Raw genomic sequence first — 20564 nt, forward strand, 5'->3', positions numbered from 1 at the left:
TGACCAGCAGGATAAAGAGCTTGTTGCCCTAAAGGAGGAGGAAGATTTGGAACCCATTCATGTCTTTATCATGCTGATGATGGAATCTCAGCCTGGAGATGGAGATCCTGGAGGGCAGAAGGGTGTGAGGGGAGGGGCGCAGGGGCCAGTTGGCAAACCATTAACATCTGGCTGCTAATCTCTGAGCCAGAGATCCAGAGCCTGGGTGAGCCACATGAGATGCCTACTGCAGGCATGGGGAGGTGGAGGATTTGCACCTCTTGGTAGCGGCGCCTAATAGTGCTGCCATTCGCAGCGGGCACACCAAACATCTGGAGCAGAACCGGGTCCCCGGGGTAAACAGGAGCCCACAAACTGGAGTTTTAATTCGTGGCGAGCAAGCTACACTTTCCATGACAGGGTGGTTCTTGATCGATGAATCACAGATTTGTGGGGTGGGAAGGGGCCCCAAAGGTCGTCAAAGTGGGAGGGATAGTGTTACGGAAATTAGGGGGGGGCAGAAGACAGAATCGGGATTCAAGGTGACCTTAGGAGATTGGAGAACTGGGCCCAAATAACAAAAATGAGTTTCCAGAGGGACAAATGTCAAGTTCTGCACTTACAAATATAAGATGGAGGACATCCGCCTTACTGGCAGAACATGTGAAAAGGACCATGGGGTCTTAGTACAGTGGTACCTTGGGTTAAGTACTTAATTTGTTCCAGAGGTCTGTTCTTAACCTGAAACTGTTCTTCACCTGAAGCACCACTTTAGCTAATGGGGCCTCCTGCTGCTGCCACACCGCCAGACCACGATTTCTGTTCTCATCCTGAAGCAAAGTTCTTAACCCGAGGTACTATTTCTGGGTTAGCGGAGAAGCGTATGTAACCTGAAGCGCTTTTAACCCGAGGTACCACTGTAGCACACAAGCTGAACATGAGTTGACAGTGTGATGTGGCAGCAACCCCCCCACCCCCCACTGATGCTATTCTGCATCAACAGAAATCTAGTGTCCAGATCAAGGAAATTCATAGTACAGTGGTACCTCGGGTTACACACGCTTCAGGTTACAAACTCTGCTAACCCAGAAATAGTATTTCGGTTTAAGAACTTAGCTTCATGAGAACAGAAATCGTGCAGCGGCAGCGGGAGGCCCCATTATCTAAAGTGGTACCTCAGGTTAAGAACGGTTTCAGGTTAAGAACGGACCTCCAGAAAGAATTAAGTTCTTAACCCGAGGTACCACTGTACAAAAGGGGGCAACACTGCAATTTAAGAGGGATATTGACAAGCTGAAATGTATGCAGAGGAGGGAAACCAAGATGATCTGGGGTCTGGAAACTAAGCCTTGCGAAGAGCGCTTGAAGGAGGTGAATATGTTTAGCCTGGGAAAGAGGAGACTAAGAGGAGATATGGAATCCATCTTCAGATATCTCAAGGGCTGTCACCTGGAAGATGGAGCCAGCTTGTTTTCTCCTGCTCTGGAGGGTAGGACTCGAACCCAGGGCTTCAAGTTGCAGGAAAGGAAATTCCAAGCAAACACCAGGATGCAGTCTTCGAAGGAACCCCCACTGAGTTCAAAGAGACTTACTTCCGAGTAGACCCACTGCAAACTGCTCAAGTCACTGTTTCCACATTCCTGATTCTTGCATCTGTGGAATGCTCTTGTACCCTTGTGTTAATTACGCTGATGCCTCTTGTGTTTGACTGGTGTTTTATGATAAGCGTCCAGCAATCCTGAGTGCAGGAATCAGAGCTGGGGATCGATATACGATATCTTTATTGTCATTGTCCCATGCAGAACAATGAAATTGAAAAACTACATAAAAACTACATAAAAGCTACATAAAAACTACATAAAACCCTAAACACTCTGAAACCCCATTTTAAAATACACTATACTATAGAGACTCCTTATGCTGCGTTTAGAACCAGAATTGCATTTGCTTAGAAACTGTTTCTCAAGCGGCTAGTCCTGGTCTTTATAACCCTGGACCTTCTTGCAGAAGGCAGAAGCTGAAAGAGATCATTTCCGGGGTGCGCACTATCCTGCGCTATCTCTGCAGCTTTCTTATGGCACCTGGAAGCATAGATTTGATCCAAGGTGGGAAGAGGGCACCCAATTATTCTGTCCGCACTCTTTACAATCCTGGACAGCATTGTTTTTTCTGTGACCGTGCAGCTCCCAAACCACACACACAGACCATAAGTTAATACACTCTCAACAGTACAATGGTAAAATGCCATCAACAGGTCCTTTGAGAGATTGTTTTCCCAGAGGACGCTCAGAAAATATAACCTCTGCTGTGCTCTCTTCATCAGGTCTTTGCTGTTTTCTCCCCAGGTTAGGTCATCTCTCAACTCCGTTCCCAGAAATCGAAACACCTGTTCCACGCACTTCCCCTCAAAAATCCTGTGGATCTCTAGATGTTGTGGAACTGCTGCTCCCATTTTCATCCCTGATCATCACTGGCCATTGTGGTTGCTGGGAGCTGACACAGAGAGCCAGTGTACTGTAGCAGTTAGAGTGCCAAACTACATCTCGGGAGACCCGGGTTCGAATTCCCCCTCCACCCTGAAGCTCACTGGGTGATCCAGTCACTGCCTCTCAGCCCATCTTACCTCACAGGGTTGTTGTGGGGATTAAATGAGGAGGGGAGAATTAGATCAGCCACCTTGAGTGCCTTAGAGGGAAAGGTGGGTTATAAATGGGTCAAAGATTCCTGCCTTTCAGGGGTTGGACTAGATGACCACTAGTGGGCCCTTCCAACTCCGCAATTCCGTGATTCTATGGAGTATTAAATATGAGTTAGATCCACCAGAAGCTCGGCTCTGCCCTCGCCGGTCCTGGAAGGAGCCTTTAAAAAAGTCCCATATGCTCAGAGGCTTTGCGCCTGTTCATTGGGGGAGATAGGAAGCCCAGAGCACTTGTTCTTAGATGTCCCTTTTATGAGGGGTCCTTCTACCACATGTGGTGGGAATGCAAAAAGGTAAAAGGTTTTCGGGAAAGTGTATATAATGAAATGAAGAAAAGTTTAAGGTATACATTTGAAAAAAAAAACCGAGGCTTTCCTGTTAGGAATATTAGGAAGGGAGATAAAGAGTAACGATTGTAAATTGTTTCAATATGCAACGACTGCAGCAAGAGTCCTCCTGGCCCAAAACTGGAAACAACAGAAAATACCGACAGTTGAGGAATGGAGAATGAAATTGCTAGATTACGCGGAGTTGGATAGATTGACGGGGAAAATTAGGTACTTAAGAGACCAAAGGTTCATTGAGGACTGGGGGAAATTTGTGGAACATCTGGAAAACATAAGTGAAGGACAGATAACGCTAGTGGGATTTAAAAGAGCACTGTGAAAAATGTAGGAATATTGTCTAAAGAGAAATGGAAGTAAGGAGTCAAATAATGTCAATATAAAGTACGAAATGCGTAATTTAAAAAATGACTACGGATGATTTGTGGAGAAGCTGAAGGAAGTCCTAAAGAAAGTAATTTGTGATAATAAGATGTAGAATTTTTTTTTCCGGTGTAAATTAATAAAAATTATGTTTGGGGGAAAAAAAGATGTCCCTTTTATGAAGAGGCCATTGGTAAGAGTAAGACCATTGGTCCCCTACTGGTGAGGCTCGCTGACCTCCCGGAAAAGCAAAAATTCGACCTTTTCCTGTTAGGCAAAGATCAGAAGACGATCTGGATGGTCACCAGATTCTGTGTACAGATCTGTAGGCGCAGACCATCCCCTGACTCAAAGGAGTTTGTGAAGAAAATCCCCAAACTCGGTTTCATGGGTGACTCTGGGTCATCGCCCTGCGGTAGCTTATCTTAAAGTTTTAAGCGTCTACATGCTTATCGCATTTATAAATCTTAAATTTCTTCTTGTACATTGTTTTAACTGTTCGTTTTCCTTCTGGGATTGTACCTCCAAGTGTGTTTTATAAGCTGCTCTCTGACCGTAATAAATTATCTATCTGAGTTAGATCTGTATGGCCATTCCTGTTACAGGAAGCAAAGCAAGCACTCATTTCTTTTCCTGGAGGGAGAAAGAAACAGACCAGTCTGCTCCCCCCTCCCAATTTAAATTTTGTGCCTGGAGGGGCAAGAGACTGGAGATTTTGGCTCAAGTACCCCAGAAGGGGTCCTCCTTTCAGGGAGTTATCAGTCTCTTGCTTTCTTTCCTTAGGGAAAGAGTCCTTTTGATTCCTCATCTCAATCCACATGCAGAGAGCTTCAAACACTTGTCTGGCCCCAGAGGGCATCCCATCCTCTGCTTGAGTAGCTGCACTGAATGCCCCTCAGAAGCCCCAGGGAGCGGGGAATGGAACAGCCATGGGCAGAAGTTCCCTCCAAACATCCGAACATCCGTCTGTCTGCCTCTCTCTGCCTGTCACCCAGACACTCTCCAACTCCACCCAGCCTGGCCAGTCCGTTCCTCAAGTGGATCATGCACTTCAGTAGACCTGAAGGAGCGTCTCCACCCCCATCATTCTGCCCGGACACTGAGGTCCAGCGCTGAGGACCTTCTGGCTGTTCCCTCGCTGCGAGAAGCCAAGTCACAGGGAACCAGGCAGAGGGCCTTCTCGGTGGTGGCGCCCGCCCTGTGGAACGCCCTCCCACCAGATGTCAAAGAGAAATACAACCACCTGACATTTAGAAGACATCTTAAGGCGGCCCTGTTTAGGGAAGCTTCTGATGTTTGATGCTTTATTGTATTTTTAATATTTTGTTGGAAGCCGCCCAGAGTTGCTGGGGAAACCCAGCCAGATGGCGGGGTAGAAATAATAAATTATTATTATTATTATTATTATTATTATTATTATTAGGTCCACCCTGTGCAATGCCCTCCCATCAGATGTCAAAGGGATAAACAACTACTAGACTTTTAGGACATCTGAAGGCAGCCTTCAAGCACCCCAGCTTTAGGGAAGCTTTTAATGTTTAATAGGTTATTGTATTTTAATATTGTGTTAGAAGCAGCCCAGAGTGGCAGGGGAAGCCTAGCCAGATGGACAGGGTAATAATAATAATAATAATAATAATAATAATAATAATAATAATAATAATAATATTGGCATAGAAGTAGGCCAGATGTCAGAATCATATAACTTGAGAGTTGGCAGGGACCCCAAGGCCTTTGGCCTGGAATCAACTTGATCCCCTCCCCTTCTTTCCTTTTTCTTTTCTCCTTCTCTTATGGAACTCCTATTTGGGGACTTCCCTGTCTTTTTTTCTGGCCCACTTAGGACCAGTCTGGATAGTTGGCCTTGGTGAAGATTTGCTGTTTTCTCCCCCCAAACAGTTTTTGATTTGGGCTTCCACTGAAATGAGGCTGCATTTTAATGTTGTATTTTAATCTTGTTTTTAAGTTGTAAAGGTAAAGGGACCCCTGACCATTAGGTCCAGTCATGGCCGACTCTGGGGTTGCGGTGCTCATCTCACTTTACTGGCCGAGGGAGCCAGCGTACAGCTTCCGGGTCATGTGGCCAGCATGACTTAGCCTCTTCTTGCAAACCAGAGCAGCGCACGGAAACGCCGTTTACCTTCCCGCCGGAGTGGTACCTATTTATCTACTTGCACTTTGACATGCTTTCGAACTGCTAGGTTGGCAGGAGCAGGGACTGAGCAACGGGAGCTCATCCCGTCGCGGGGATTCAAACTGCTGACCTTCTGATCAGCAAGTCCTAGGCTCTGTGGTTTAACCCACAGCGCCACCCGCGTCCCTATTTAAATTGTATTTTAATCAACTGTTTTTATACTTGGTGTTAGCTGCCCTGAGCCTGGCCTTGGCTGGGGAGGGTGGGGTATAAATAAAATTTATTATTATTATTATTATTATTATTATTATTATTATTTAGTATTCAGTTCAACCCCCTGCAATGCAGGAATCTCAAGTAAATCATCCATGACAGGTGGCCCTCCAACCTCTGCTTAAAAACCTCCAAGGAAGGAGACCTCTGTTCCACTGTCCAACAGCTCTTACGGTCAGAAAGTTCTTCCCAGCGTTTAGCCAGAATCTCCCTTCTAGTACCTTGCCTCCACTTTTCCAGGCTAAACAGACCCGGATCATTGGTCATCTTGGCTACCCTCCTCTGTTAGACTTCTTCACCAGCTGAATGCATGCAGCGACTGGGGCGTTAAAAATAAAAGGCTGCTCACCATATACTTGCTTATTTCTATTTTTGAATATATAATAATCAAAGAGCAGCAACTCACCACCCCTCAGGACTCCACACCAGCGCTATACAAAACACACGGTCAGCTTAAATACAGTTTTCAAACAATCAATTACCCTACCACATTACTGCATTTGGTGCAGCAGTTAAACTCCCCCTCTAATTATTTAAATTGTCAAGAGACCACAGGTGTGTTGAATTGTCAAGAGCTCACAGGTGTGTTGCCATTCAGATCAAGACTACAAACATGCTTCTGAGTAGCACCATTGGCCACCTCAAGATTAAGAAAGCCTCCTTAAATTGTGGAGCCCAAATTGAATCATAGAATCATAGAGTTGGAAGAGACCCCAAGGGCCATCGAGTCCAACCCCCTGCCAAGCAGGAAACACCATCAGAGCACTCCTGACATATGGTTGTCAAGCCTCTGCTTAAAGACCTCCAAAGTAGGAGACTCCACCACACTCCTTGGCAGCAAATTCCACTGTCAAACAGCTCTTACTGTCAGGAAGTTCTTCTTAATGTTTAGGTGGAATTGGACACAGTATTTCAAGTGAGAGCAGTACTATTGCTTCTCTTGATTTGGACACTAGATTTCTGTTGAGGCAGCCCAGAATAGCATTAGCTTTTTTTGCTGCTGCATCACACTGTTGGCTTGTGGTCTACTGTTGTTGTTGTTGTTTAGTCGTTTAGTTGTGTCCGACTCTTCGTGACCCCCTGGACCAGAGCACGCCAGGCACTCCTGTCTTCCACTGCCTCCCCCAGTTTGGTCAAACTGGTAGCTTCAAGAACACTATCCAACCATATCGTCCTCTGTCGTCCCCTTCTCCTTGTGCCCTCCATCTTTCCCAACATCAGGGTCTTTCCCAGGGAGTCTTTTCTTCTCATGATGTGGTCAAAGTATTGGAGCCTCATCTTCAGGATCTGTCCTTCCAGTGAGCACTCAGGGCTGATTTCCTTCAGAATGGATTGGTTGGATCTTCTTGCAGTCCATGGGACTCTCAAAAGTCTCCTCCAGCACCAGAATTCGAAAGCATCAATTCTTCGGTGATCAGCCTTCTTTATGGTTCAGCTCTCACTTCCATACATCACTACTGGGAAATCCATGGCTTTAACTATACAGACCTTTGTTGGCAAGGTGATGTCTCTGCTTTTTAAGATGCTGTCTACATTTGTCATTGCTTTCCTCCCAAGATGTGGTCTACGAAGACACCCTAGATGCTTTCTGTATGTCCTGCTGGCAAGCCAGGTGTCCCCCATCCTATATTTATCCATCTGTCATGGGTGAAGCATCTTCTTGGCAGTCTCGATTCCATCTTCTTTCCCTCCTCTTCCTTCACCTGTTGTTCTTTGTCAGGCCTCTGGTCCAGGACCAGAAGAAGACCTTATCCTAAGGTCCACCTTGCTCAGTATTGTTTAGCCTTGACTGGCAGGGGCTTGCCAGGGTTTTGGGCAGCCCGACCTGGATATGTCATGGCTGGCTGGGTTGAGGGGAGTTGTAGTCCAGGCTGGAAGAAGTCCCACCATTCCTTCTGCCTACCCAGAACCTTTTGCACTGGGCGCAACACAATCCCAAACCCTTTCAAATCTGTTGTTGTTATTGACACCTGTCTGTCTCAGGAGGCAATGGAGTGCGCCTCCAGGGATGAAGCTAAAATGCTGCGTTGGTCGCACCAAAGTGATCTCTTCGGGAGGCATGCCTAGGTAGGGTGCTTGGAGGGCCTGGGCTGTCCAGATGGCCAGACTCCTCTTTTGACCTTGATGATGTGGCCCAAAGGAAAGCAGAACGAGACGTTTGGCACCAGCTGGGCTGCCGGAAGGAGGCGTACAAGGCACCACCCAACCGCCTTAGGGACTCCCCTCCCAATTTGAGTAGGGTTTACTCCTTAGCCTTTTCTTTCCCCAAATATATTCCCCACATAGGGAGCTTAGGGTAGGATAGGAGTGTCTCCAGCCCCATCGTTCCACCCGGACACTGAGGTCCAGCTCCGAGGGCCTTCTGGTGGTTGCCTCCCTGTGAGAAGCGAAGTTACAGGGAACCAGGCACAGGGCCTTCTCGGTGGTGGCACCCGCCCTGTGGAACGCCCTCCCACCAGATGTCAAAAAGAAATACAACTACCTGACATTTAGAAGACACCTGAAGGCAGCCCTGTTTAGGGAAGCTTTTAATGTTTGATGCTTTATTGCATTTTTAATATTTTGTTGGAAGCCGCCCAGAGTGGCTGGGGAGACCCAGCCAGATGGGCGAGGTATAAATAATAAATTATTATTATTATTATTATTAGGTCAGAGATTTCCTTCTCCTAGATGGGCTCCCCTCCCAGGTGGATGAGCCCCACCTGCCCCTCACTTCCCTTTACAGAACGTGCAGAAACCACCTTCTTGACCACTGGACCCCCTCTTGGTCTTGTCTGCTTCATCTGCCGGAGCCTGTTGTCAATCCTTTATTACTGTGCTTTGCTTTACCTAGGCTGAACTTCGATTATAATACGTCAGAACTCTTGGGGTTCTTCCCTTGTTTGAATTTTGGTCATTTAAAGTTTATGATTTTTCTGCTTCCTTCTGAGGAAACGGAATAGTTCAGTGGAACGAGCTTTGTAGCCGGCATCCCATTAAGGCTTTGTTCTATTTTAGGTTTTTCTAATAAGCTTTTTGATTTTTATTATTTAGTTGATTTCCACAAGACAATATTTATAGTCGATTACTTCTTGTTTCAGGGATTTTCAAGGTACAGTGGTACCTCGGGTTAAGTACTTAATTCGTTCCGGAGGTCCGTTCTTAAGCTGAAACTATTCTTAACCTGAAGCACCACTTTAACTAATAGGGCCTCCTGCTGCCGCCGGAGCACGATTTCTGTTCTCATCCTGAAGCAAAGTTCTTAACCCGAGGTACTATTTCTGGGTTAGCGGAGCCTGTAAGCTGAAGTGTACGTAACCTGAAGCATCTGTAACCCGAGGTACCACTGTATTTCATTTGTTTTGTGCAATTTCTCAGTTCCGTCTTTTTTCTATTGGTTTCCTGGGGTGTGGCCTCTGTCACCTGCGGACAGCCTCTGGGAGCCGCAGGTGAGAGTTGAGCGCAACGAGGGGCCCCAAGGTAGACCAACTACCCCAGAATGAGCAAGGTGTGTCCCCACAAGAGGTCCCACTCTCCCCTAACCCCCTCCCCACACATCTTCCTTCCTACCTTTCGTCAATCAAGCAAGGGACACATCATCTCGTTGTCACAGCTGCATCACAGCCATGATTTATTCATACTAACACACCAGTTTGAATTGCATCACACGCGCTCCGTGGCTTCCGTGGAACAGGCCATTGGACCTGCTCCCACCCAGTGGCAAATATCCCATGTTGCGTGCAAGCAAGCATCCTTTAGGCATGGGGCCCGGGAGCCGCTGGGAAAACCTACCTACTGGCCAGGATACTGCTTCACCTTGCTGCCCCCTCCCTGCCTCCCATTGCAGCTGTGCCCAGAGCGTCACCTGCAACCCCTTGGCCCATCGCTCTGTCTTCTCAGAGATCCCTTTGGCGTGGCAACTTTGGGCACAGTCTCCAGCACCAGACCCACGGCAGAGACCCCTGGGCTGGCGAAGAGGCAGAAGCACGCTCCCTACGTTTAGCACGCCCTTCCCACGGGCAGCGCCAGGGCATGCCAGCTTCCTGTTCTGCCACCTGTCCCTGTCCTGCCTTTGCAGAGGAACAGCCCCTGCTGGCGTCGGGGCCACCGCCTTTCGGAGCCTCGTCCACGCCGTGGTTCCCTCGGCCACATCGCCGCAGGCTTTCCTCCCGTCCAGTCCCTGGGCTTCTTGAGCCGACGGATCTAGTAGTGCCCTCGCAGTCTGTCCATGAAACTGGGCTTGGCCGTTCGCTCCCTCGCCTGGAGGCGCTTTGAGGGCCCCTCTGGCACTGCCCGGGGCCTGGGCTCCTCACGCGGCGTCTGCTCCTCTTCCTTGGCATGGGGCTTCCTTGCCCTGGCACCGCTGGCCTGGTGGTGGCCTCGCCTGGCCTTGCCCGCCCTTGCCCGCTTCTCCAGCTCCCTCTGCCGGGCAGACAGGTACGCCTTCTCCCTCTCCACGATCTTGGCCTCCCTCAGCGAACGGCGCTCGAAAGCCTCCACGATGCGGGGGATCCGGTTCTCCGCCTGGAGTTGCACGGCCACCTCCTCCGCGGAGGGGTCCGGCTTTTTCTTGCCGGAGACCAGCGTGGCGCGGGGCCTCTGCTGCTCGCAGAAGAGGCAGGAGCACGTGGCGGGAGAGGTGCTGGCGTCGTCGCAGGCGTGGAGCCCGGAAGCCTGCTGGAGGGGAAACCAATGGGAAAAAGACAGTCAGAGACCCAAGAAATTACCCAGAACTAAAGAAATTACCGTGCAAATCCCTGAAACGAGAAGTAATCGACTACAGAATAACAAAAATCAAAAAATAAACTAGAATTAATGTTATGTACTGAGTTGAATAGGATCCAAACTGCAGCAGTCTGATTGGTCCTAGAACAATAGGATCCAAAATGCAGCAGTCTGATTGGTCCTAGAACAATGCAGCGGTATGATTGGTTGGCAGGAACCACCCAATCCTGCTGCAGATAGAAGTGAATCCACAACCTGATTGGCTTACAGTAGAATTCTGGAATTAGCCAATCACGTGCAGCCCATTGTGTAAATAATGTATATAAAGCAGATACTGTGAGGGGACTTCCATTCATTCCTCCTCACCACTATGAGCTGAATAAAGAGCAGGAAAATCACTTTGCGACTCTGAGTACCGTATTTTTCGCTCTATAACACGCACCCGACCATAACACGCACGTAGTTTTTAGAGGAGGAAAATCCGTAGGCATGCCACCCGTAGGCATTCCCTCCATAACACGCACAGACATTTCCCCTTACTTTCTAGGAGGAAAAAAGTGAGTGTTATGGTGCAAAAAACCCCGGTATGTTTCAATTAAACAAAGACTTAACGAGGTGCAGGCTACAAAACTCGTTTCACTGAGCCTATCAGTTTCCTCAGAAGGAAATAAAGAAATTATAAGATTTGAAGTGATATCAAACAAGCTCAAGAGCAGGGCTGAAAATGCTTCCTCGAGTTTACAAAGAAGGTATGAAAAGCTCAGTGACAAGTTTTAAACATAGCCCTATTTAAGAGAATCAAGCAGTAGTGATAAGAAATTGAGGTTTTAAAGTTTCAAACAAACTCAAAAAAACAGGGCAGAAACTCAAAAAAGTTTTAAACATAACCCTATTAAGAAATTGAGGTTTTAAGTTTCAAACACTCAAAAACAGGGCTGAAGCGCTCCTGACTGCTGATGTTAAAGAATGATTTTTGTGATTCTATAGTCGATTAGTTCTTGTTTCAGGGATTTTCACAGTAATTTCTTTTGTTCTGTGCAGGAGGGGAAAGGCAGAAGGACAGGAAGCGGAGGCTCAGTGAGTTTAGGGCAGGGACCTGCAACCTGCGGCTCCGGAGCCGCATGTGGCTCTTTTACACCTTTGCCGCAGCTCCGGGGCAGATACTAGCTAGGGGAGGAGGCGCATTGTGCACCCCGACACTCCCCACTGTGGCGGGCGCTGTGCTGGCTGTGACATCGCATGGGGGTGGTGCGTGCGTTAGTCACGCACCGTCCCGACGTCACCTTCCCGTCCGCCCGCTACATTGTAAGGGGCATGTACGCTGGTCACTGCATTGAAAGGGGGCATGTACGCTGGTCACTGTTTTGAAGAGGAGTGAAGAACACACACACACAAAAAGTTAACTTGTTAATTTAATCCTCCTATGAGGAGGAGTAATTCTGAGGGGTCAAACAAAGAAATAATAGTAAAAAGTGACAAAAAAGTTATTTTTATAATGACGAGTTTTGCGGCTCCCAGTTTTTTTTTCTTCGGAAACGGGTCCAAGTGGCTCTTTTTGTCTTAAAGGTTGCAGACCCCTGGTTTAGGGTATGGTTACCAGATTTTTTTCAATGAATCTGGGGACACATATTTTTTCCCCCTTTTTAAGCTGAGTAGCAACAGGGAGTCAGTAGTGGGGATGGAAAGGCAAAAAACCCTGGGCCCAGGCAAACATGCATATTGTATAAAGGTGCAAAGCCCTTCTTTTGCACCCTGTGAAACATAAATGCACAAAGTTTTTTTAAAAACTGGGCAACATCCACGTGCCCGTGACTCCCGAGCCTTCCCCGATCTCCTGCCCTGTTCCTCGTTTTGACTGATCGGGGAGGCTCAGGAGTTGCGGGTGGGCGGCTGTTGCCCAGTTTTAAAAAAACCTCTGTGCATTTATGTTTCGCAGGGTGCAAAAGAAGGGGTTTGCACCTTGCCTGGCAGAGAAACCGTGCGCCTTGCGCCCCTCCTGGGCAACAGCCGCCCGCCCGCGACTCCTGAGCCGCCCCTGATCTGTCAAAACAAAGAGGGAAGGGGGCAGGAGATCTGTACGCCGGACATCCCTGGTTCTCCCTTGGCAGTGGCGGCAGCAGCGGGCAGCTCCTAAAGCCAGCCAGAGCCAACTGCGCTACAAGGCTGGCTCCGGGCTGCTGAGTCTGCCGCTGCCACATTTCCTGGGGACAGATTTGCAAACCGGGGGGACATTCCGGGGACAGAATTTGTCCAGGGACAGATGTGCAAATCCTGATTCGGCAGCCTCTTATGGGAGTTGTTTGTAGTCCAACTATATCTGGGGAAGCCCCATAGCATCTGCCCTGGGGAACACCCTCCCATCAGTGCTAGAATGGCGCTGGTTTTATAAATTAAGGGGTTTACAGCTGTAAAGATTAAGACTAAAAAGAAGAAAGGAGGTTATAAATCTGAGAAGACTGAGAGTAAGAATTTGCTGAAAAAAAGTTTGAAATTAGAATGCAGTAAGGGGAGGTATGGGGGAGTCTGGGAAATAAGTTATACGAAAATAAGGATTTGAAATTATACACGTTTTTGTTTAGTTTTGTGTTTGTTTGTGTTGCTGTGTTTGTTATAAATTTTTTGTGAAATCTGAATAATAATAAAAAAAGAACACCCTCCCATCAGATGTAAAGGAGATAAACAACTCTTTGACTTTTGGAAGACATCTGTACAGAAGTTTTTAATGTGTGATTAATAATAATAATAATAATAATAATAATAATAATAATTTATTTGTACCCCATGCATCTGGCTGGGTTTCCCCAGCCACTCTGGGCAGCTTCCAGAAAAGATTAAAAATACATTAAAATGTCACACATTAAACACTTCCCTGAACAGGGCTGCCTTCAGATGTCTTCTAAATGTCAGGTAGTTGTATTTCTCTTTGACATCTGGTGGGAGGGCGTTCCATAGGGCGGGCGCCACCACCGAGAAGGCCCTCTGCCTGGTTCCCTGTAACTTGGCTTCTCGCAATGAGGGAACCGCCAGAAGGCCCTCGGCGCTGGACCTCAGTGTCTGGGCTGAACAATGGGGGTGGAGACGCTCCTTCAGGTATACTGGGCCTTTGAGGCCTTTTAGGGCTTTCAAGGTCAGCACCAACGCTTTGAATTGTGCTTGGAAACGTACTGGGAGCCAATGTAGGTCTTTTAGGACCGGTGTTATGTGGTCTTGGCGGCCGCTCCCAGTCACCAGTCTGGCTGCCGCATTCTGGATTAATTGCAGTTTCCGGGTCACCTTCAAAGGTAGCCCCACGTAGAGCGTATTGCAGTAGTCCAAGCGAGTGATAACCAGAGCATGCACTACTCTGGTGAGACAGACAGCGGGCAGGGAGGGTCTCATTCTGCATACCAGATGGAGCTGGTAGATGTTTAACTGTGGTCTTAATATTTTGCTGGAAGTTGCCCAGAGTGTCCGGGGCAGCCCAGTCAGATGGGCGGCATATAAATAATAAAATTATTATTATTATTATTATTATTATTATTATTATTATTATTATTATTATTATTATTATTATTCCCCAGCCCTTCCCTCTGCCCCCTCACCTGATGCGTGGGATCCTCTTCCTGATGGCTCTTCATTCTGTGCCGGAGGTCAGCTGTGGGGTCCAGACTTGGACAGCCTCCTGCCTCTCCCCAAGAATCCCTTTCCTTCTGATCCAGTGATCCGTACGCAGGTGGCCACCCCACAGTGCCTGGGCTGCCCCGATGCCCAGCCCCACGCCCCTGTTGCCTTTGGTGGGACGGAGGGTCTTCGGCCGGCGTCTCCTCCAGCCACTGCTGAACTTTCAAAAACCGGTCTGGCACCTGCCGCCGGCAAGGAGGCCCCGTCCTTTCCCTCTGGCGGGGGGCACTCAAACCCGCTCTCTCCTTGCCTTCCGGCAGACTCCAGCCGTTCTCCTGGAGCGTCTCCATGCCCGCTGGTGTGTCCCTGTTAAACGCTTGGCAGGCCGTGCAGCTCTGGACGTGGCTGATTCTGCAGCGAGGCAGGATCCGTGCTGAGCTGCTGACGGCTGTGGAGGGCCTGCTGCTCTCCTGCCGCCAATAGACGCGCTCCGACGCCCCGCCTTTGCCAGTGAGACAGTGCCGGAGGGGCCGAGGACATGGCTGGCAGCCGTGGGCATGGGCGGCATCTCCTCTTCCTTGGGTTGCGTGGCTGTGATCCTGCCTCCTGCAGTTTCGCTCAGGGCCGACGTGTTCCTTCCTGGCGTCCCTCCAGGGCCCGCTGGGGTCTGTGGGGTCTTCCTGCAGGGTCCCCAGGTCCTCGCAGGGGTCGGACGGGCGGGCTGAGCCACCGGCCCAGGCTTTCAGCTTCTGGGATAAGAAAGTGTCCAGTTTCTCTGCAGCGTTGTGGTTGAACAGGGATGCCCTCTCTATACCCAGGCTGGGCGAAGATCGCACGTGCGGGCACGGAGGCGGCTGATGCCCCTCAGGATCCTTCGGGCGTTTCCGCACCGGATCCTTACAACCCCGGAGGTGGCTTTGGCAATCGGCGTGATCCGTCCTTCTGGGCGGGTTCGGCTTTCCGAGGCTGCATTCTCGGATGGATCTAGAGAGCTCTAAAGAGAAGTGAAACCGGAAAGACAGTGAAAAAGTGTCTCCGATTCACGGCCTCCTTGTACATCTTCTTTACACAACTGGGAGTCTTCCAGATGTTTTAGACTACAATACCCATCAGCCTCAGCCTGGACAGCTTGGCTGGGGCTGGTGAGAACTGTACAGTCATAGGTAAAGGTAAAGGGACCCCTGACCATTAGGTCCAGTCGTGGCCGACTCTGGGGTTGTGGCGCTCATCTTGCTTTACTGGCTGAGGGAGCCGGCGTACAGCTTCCGGGTCATGTGGACAGCATGACTAAGCTGCTTCTGGCAAACCAGAGCAGCGCACGGAAATGCCGTTTACCTTCCCACCGGAGCGGTACCTATTTAGCTACTTGCACTTTGATGTGCTTTCGAACTGCTAGGTTGGCAGGAGCAGGGACTGAGCAACGGGAGCTAACCCCATTGCGGGGATTCGAACCGCCGACCTTCTGATCGGCAAGTCCTAGGCTCTGCGGTTTAACCCACAGCGCCACCCACGTCCCTATACAGTCATACCTCGGGATAAATATGCTTCAGGATAGGTATTTTCGTGTTGCGCTCCGCCACGACCTGGAAGTAACGGAGCATGTTACTTCCGGGTTTCACCACTCACGCATGCACAGACGGTCAAAATGACATTATGCGTATGCGCGGAAGTGGCGAAACGCAGATGCGTCTTACGTTCTATTCAGGATGTGAACGGGGCTCTCGAACGGATCCTGTTTGCAGCCCGAGGTACCACTGTAGTCCCTCCCAAGCATCTGGAAGGCATTAGGGTGGTAGAAGACTAAGTGACAGGAGGAGCCAGCAATAAATCACACTGTGCACGTTGGAGTTAACCCTTTCTTACAAAGAACACGACCTGCACAGACTTGGTCTCGTGTCAGGCCTGAGGAGCACAGCAGCTCGTCCCAGGTCGGTCTTGCCCTATGGACCAGTTTCTGAGACCAAAGGTCCCTACCTCCATAGCTGTCAACTTTTCCCTTTTTTTAAGGGAAATTCCCTTATTCCGAATAGGATTCCCCACAAGAAAAGGGAAAAGTTGACAGCTCTGCCCTACCTCCCCAGGGCTTTTTCCAAGCAATTGGAGACTGCGCCTGCCTGGTTCCGCCCACTTCATGCCTCTTCTGGTTCTGGGAGACAAGGTTGGAGGGGAGCTTTTCGCAGTAGGACACCCATGATTCTTCACCAGCCTGACTCATCTCGGCCTCTTGACCTCCCTCCTCTCCTGCTTCAGCTTCTGCCTCTGAATCTGGACTGCTCTCTGCCACAAACTCTCCCTTCTCACCACGTTTCTGACACCTCCTCCTTCTAGTCTTCTCCCCCTTCTCCCTCTGACTACTCATGGTTGTACCACCACCACTCCCTGGGTTCTGAGCCTTCTTCCCTTTGGGGTTCCCCAGCTGGATCCTCTCCTCTTCCTCTGCATCTAACAAGTCCAAGACACACCACTTAGAATGGATGTCATGAATCCATTCCTTGTCTGAATCTGCCCTTTGGGGCTACTGGGAGCTATAATTCAAAATAAATGCAGCAAAGCCCAACAACTTGGGGCAGCAACTGCTTTTCCTTCCCAAAGTCCTTCCAGTTCATGTTTATGGCTTCCTTCTTCACTAGGTTAATAATAATAATAATAATAATAATAATATAATAATAATAATAATAATAATAATAATAATAATAATAATAATAATAATAATTTATTTATACTCCGCCCATCTTGCTGGGTCTCTCCAGCCACTCTGGGCAGCTTTCAACAGAATATTAAAATACAATAGTCTGTTAAACATTAAAAGCTTCCCTAAACAGGGCTGCCTTCAGATGTCTTCTAAAAGTCTGGTAGTTGTTCTTCTCTTTGACATATGATGGGAGGGCATTCCACAGGGTGGGCGCCACCACTGAGAAGGCCCTCTGCCTGGTTCCCTGTAACTTGGCTTCTCGCAGTGAGGGAACCGCCAGAAGGCCCTCAGTGTTTAGGAAAGGAATTGAAAATAAAACTGCCAATATCGTAATGTAAGGTTACCAGACGTCCCCGTTTCCCGGGGACAGTGCCCAGATTTACAAATCATTCCCCATACAAAATTCATTGAAGTTGAAAAGTGTCCCCGGATTCATTGAAAAAAATATGGCAACCTTATTGTAATGCCATTATAGAAATCCATGGCGTGAGCACATTTGGAATACCTTGCACGGTTCTGGGCACCTCCACTCAAAAAGAACTGGAAAAAGTTCAGAAGAGGGCCAAGAGGAAAGGTTGCAGTGTTTGGGACTTAACAGTTTAGAGAAACTATCCCAAAGTTGGGCTCCGTGATCACTGCAGATGGTGACAGCAGTCACGAAAATAAAAGACGCCTGCTTCTGGGGAGAAAAGCAATGACAAACCTAGACAGCATCTTAAAAAGCAGAGACGTCACCTTGCCAAGAAAGGTCCGTATAGTTAAAGCTCTGGTTTTCCCAGTAGTGATGTATGGAAGTGAGAGCTGGACCATCAAGAAGGTTGATTGCCGAAGAATTGATGCTTTTCAATTATGGTGCTGGAAGAGACTCTGGAGAGTCCCATGGACTGCAAGAAGATCAAACCGATCCATTCTGAAGGAAATCAGCCCTGAGTGCTCACCGGAAGGACAGATCCTGAAGCCGAGGCTCCAAGACTTTGGCCACCTCATGAGAAGAGAAGACTCCCTGGAAAAGACCCTGATGTTGGGAAAGATGGAGGGCGCAAGGAGAAGGGGACGACGGAGGACGAGATGGTGGGACAGTGTTCTCGAAGCTGCCAGCATGAGTTGGACCAAACTGCGGGAGGCAGTGGAAGACAGGAGGGCCTGCCGTGCTCTGGTCCAGGGGGTCACGAAGAGGCGGACACAACTAAATGACTAAAAACAACAACAACAACATCCCAAAGGAAGAGAAAAGACTTTTTATGTACGTGGTAACAGTAGCCCAGAGATGGAAGGAAGAAACAGTCCCTGCCAGAGAGGAATGGCAAATTAAGCTGTTAGACTATGCTGAAATGGCAAAACTGACTGCGAAACTCAAGAGACCAAGAAGACAAGAAATTCAAGAAAGAATGGGGAAAGTTTATAATTGATTTAGGAGGCCACTGTAAGCAGATGAAAACATGAGCAGGATTTTAATACCACTTGTAATGTAACAAATATTATGGATAATATATATGAGTAGGTACAAAATAGAGACTATGAAATAAATATGCAGTTGGAAATGTTGACAATAGGACCCATGTTGTGGATGGGGGGAAGTCGTGAGATTCAGAAAAAAACTCATTTTATGGATATGCATTTGGTATTGTAATTGATTTGCATTTGTAAAATCAAATGAAAATGATTTTTTTTAAAAAAAAATAGAGAAAACATGAGTAGAAGCAACATAATAGAAGTTTAGAGGTCCTGTGCCCTAAGGAAGTCAGACTATCCTCCCCCAGCGCCAGGGCCTTCTCAGTGGTGGCTCCCACCTGGTGGAACGCTCTGTCCCATGAGACCAGGGCCCTGCAGGATTTAACTTCCTTCCGCAGGGCCTGTAAGACAGAGCTATTCCGCCTGGCTTTCAATTTGAACCTGGCCTGATCTTTTATTCCCCTTCCTTCCCTCCCTCTCCTCTTTTTATGAAGATTACCCGCTCTGGGATCCCACAGCTCATTCTCCCCTGGTCTCCTCACTGTCCCAAATAGGACTAATTTAGCCAGCTAGCCCTGGTGATCATCTAATGTTTATTGGATGGATTTCCCCCCTAAATTGATTTTTGAATTCTGAATTTATTGTTATTCACGTTTTATACTGTATTTTATGCTGCTTTTTGTTGCATCGATTAATTTGTTGTTAGCCGCCCTGAGCACGGTTTTCTGAACCGGGAAGGGCGGGGTATAAATAAAAAATTATTATTATCAGAAGTCAACAACAACAACAACAACAACAACAACAACAACAATTTATACTTTGCCCATCTGGCTGGGTATAAACTTGGGAATGTCATGGCATGGGGGGAAGTGGGTAGAGAACAGTTTTTCTCCCTCTCTTATGACATTAGAACTTGTGGACTTCCCATGAAGCTGAATATTGGAAGATTCAAGACCGTTAACCTCTGGAACTCCCTTCCTCAGGAGGTACTGATATCCACCAACCTAGATAGCTTTAAAAAGAGGATTGGACAAATTCCTGGAGGAGGAGAGGGCTATCGATGGTTCCTAGCCAGGACGCCTCTGCTCTGCCTCCACGGTCGGAGGCAAACCAGAGGAGGGGAGCGTTGCTCTTGTGTTCGAGTCTTGTTTGTGTGCGTCTCACAGGTATCTGCTTGGCCACTGTGAGAACGAGATGCCGGACTAGTCGGGCGAAGCTCTTCTTGGGCTTACCAGATATAATGGAGGCCGTCGAAATCTCACGATCTCCCCACGGCCTGCTGGCATTGTTGATGTAGTCCTGGTCAGTCTCCCAGTCGTCCTCCTCCTCCTCTGTGTGGTGAGAAAACCGCCTGGTCTGCTCTGGCCGCCTGTGGTCCCCGCTGCTCCTGCAGGCGTTTGGAGACCGGCCGGCCCAGGGACACCCGGTCTGGGCCATGTGGGAGCACCAAGAAGTCCTGGCACTCAGCCACGAGGTCAAGGCTGGTTGCACCGAGAGCTGGGCAAACCGAGCACGTCCTCCGTCCCAGCCCAGGTTGGTAGAGTCTTCCCACTGTGATGTCAGTGCGCTGTCATGCGTGGTTCTTCTGCACAACACTCCGCCAGAGCTGCATTCTTTGGAGAGGGGTAGGCGCATGGTGGAATGACCGCCAGAGTCAGCTGCCTGGCTTTGGCAAAGGGTGTTGAGGAGGGCTTGAAATGGGAGCATGGAGGAGTTGGAAGAAGAACAGAAAGGCAGCCCAATCGTCCGACGTCTCATTCTGCCCCTGTCCCTTTTCTGGCCATTTCTGGGTTGCGGCGATGTGTGTTTGCGAGGTTGCGCACATACTGAATGCAACCCAAACAGTACAGTGGTACCTCTGGTTGCGAACGGGCTCCATTCCAGAGTCCCGTTCGCAACATGAGCAGAATGCAACCCATGTTTACGTGTCTGCGCAGGTCATGATTCACCTTGTCTGCACATGCACGTGACATCATTTTGAGCATCTGCACATGCGCGAGCGGCGAAACCCGGAAGTAACCCTTTCCGGTACTTTCAGGTCGCCGCGGGATGCAACCAGAAATAACGTATCATGAAGCAAACGCAACACGGGACATGACTGCAATTGCATGCAAACTTCCATCATGCATCCTTTTCCATGTTGCACCTTTCCCCTAAGGACTCCTCTGCGTGGGAATGTTAAGGATAGTAGGAAAGGATATATTAAATAAGTCTTATCCTTCCTTCACTCATGCTAGGAAGTGATGTAGCAGAGTAGATTCCCCTCAATATAGCTGGAAGCTAGTTTGCAGATTCGTTTGAACCTCTTTGTTGTTGTTTAGTCAT

The 20564-nt window shown here is 48.6% G+C and overlaps 1 protein-coding gene across 1 annotated transcript; it reads right to left on the reverse strand.

The window, feature by feature from the left end:
- Nucleotides 1-9371: 9371 nt before the first annotated feature.
- On the reverse strand, nt 9372-19776 carry LOC309539437 (uncharacterized protein). The gene is made up of 3 exons (XM_082235700.1): nt 19472-19776; nt 14077-15089; nt 9372-10444 (listed from the first exon to the last, which is right to left on the reverse strand). Exons 1-3 carry the CDS (start codon nt 19674-19676, stop codon nt 9974-9976), a joined length of 1689 nt encoding a protein of 562 aa, XP_082091826.1. The 5' UTR covers nt 19677-19776; the 3' UTR covers nt 9372-9973.
- Between the last annotated feature and the right edge of the window lie 788 nt (nt 19777-20564).

This window comes from Podarcis vaucheri, assembly GCF_965113315.1.
Source record: "Podarcis vaucheri genome assembly, chromosome: 8".
In the NCBI taxonomy this organism is placed as follows: Eukaryota; Metazoa; Chordata; class Lepidosauria; order Squamata; family Lacertidae; genus Podarcis; species Podarcis vaucheri.

Excerpts from the sequence above, each read along its gene's own strand:
- LOC309539437 (XM_082235700.1), bottom strand. The coding sequence starts at position 19,676 with ATGGCCCAGACCGGGTGTCCCTGGGCCGGCCGGTCTCCAAACGCCTGC. Across the intron at positions 15,090-19,471 it reads GACGGCCTCCATTATATCTG|AGCTCTCTAGATCCATCCGA; the intron begins GTAAGCCCAAGA and ends ACTTCTCTTTAG. Across the intron at positions 10,445-14,076 it reads AAGAGGATCCCACGCATCAG|GCTTCCGGGCTCCACGCCTG; the intron begins GTGAGGGGGCAG and ends CCCCTCCAGCAG.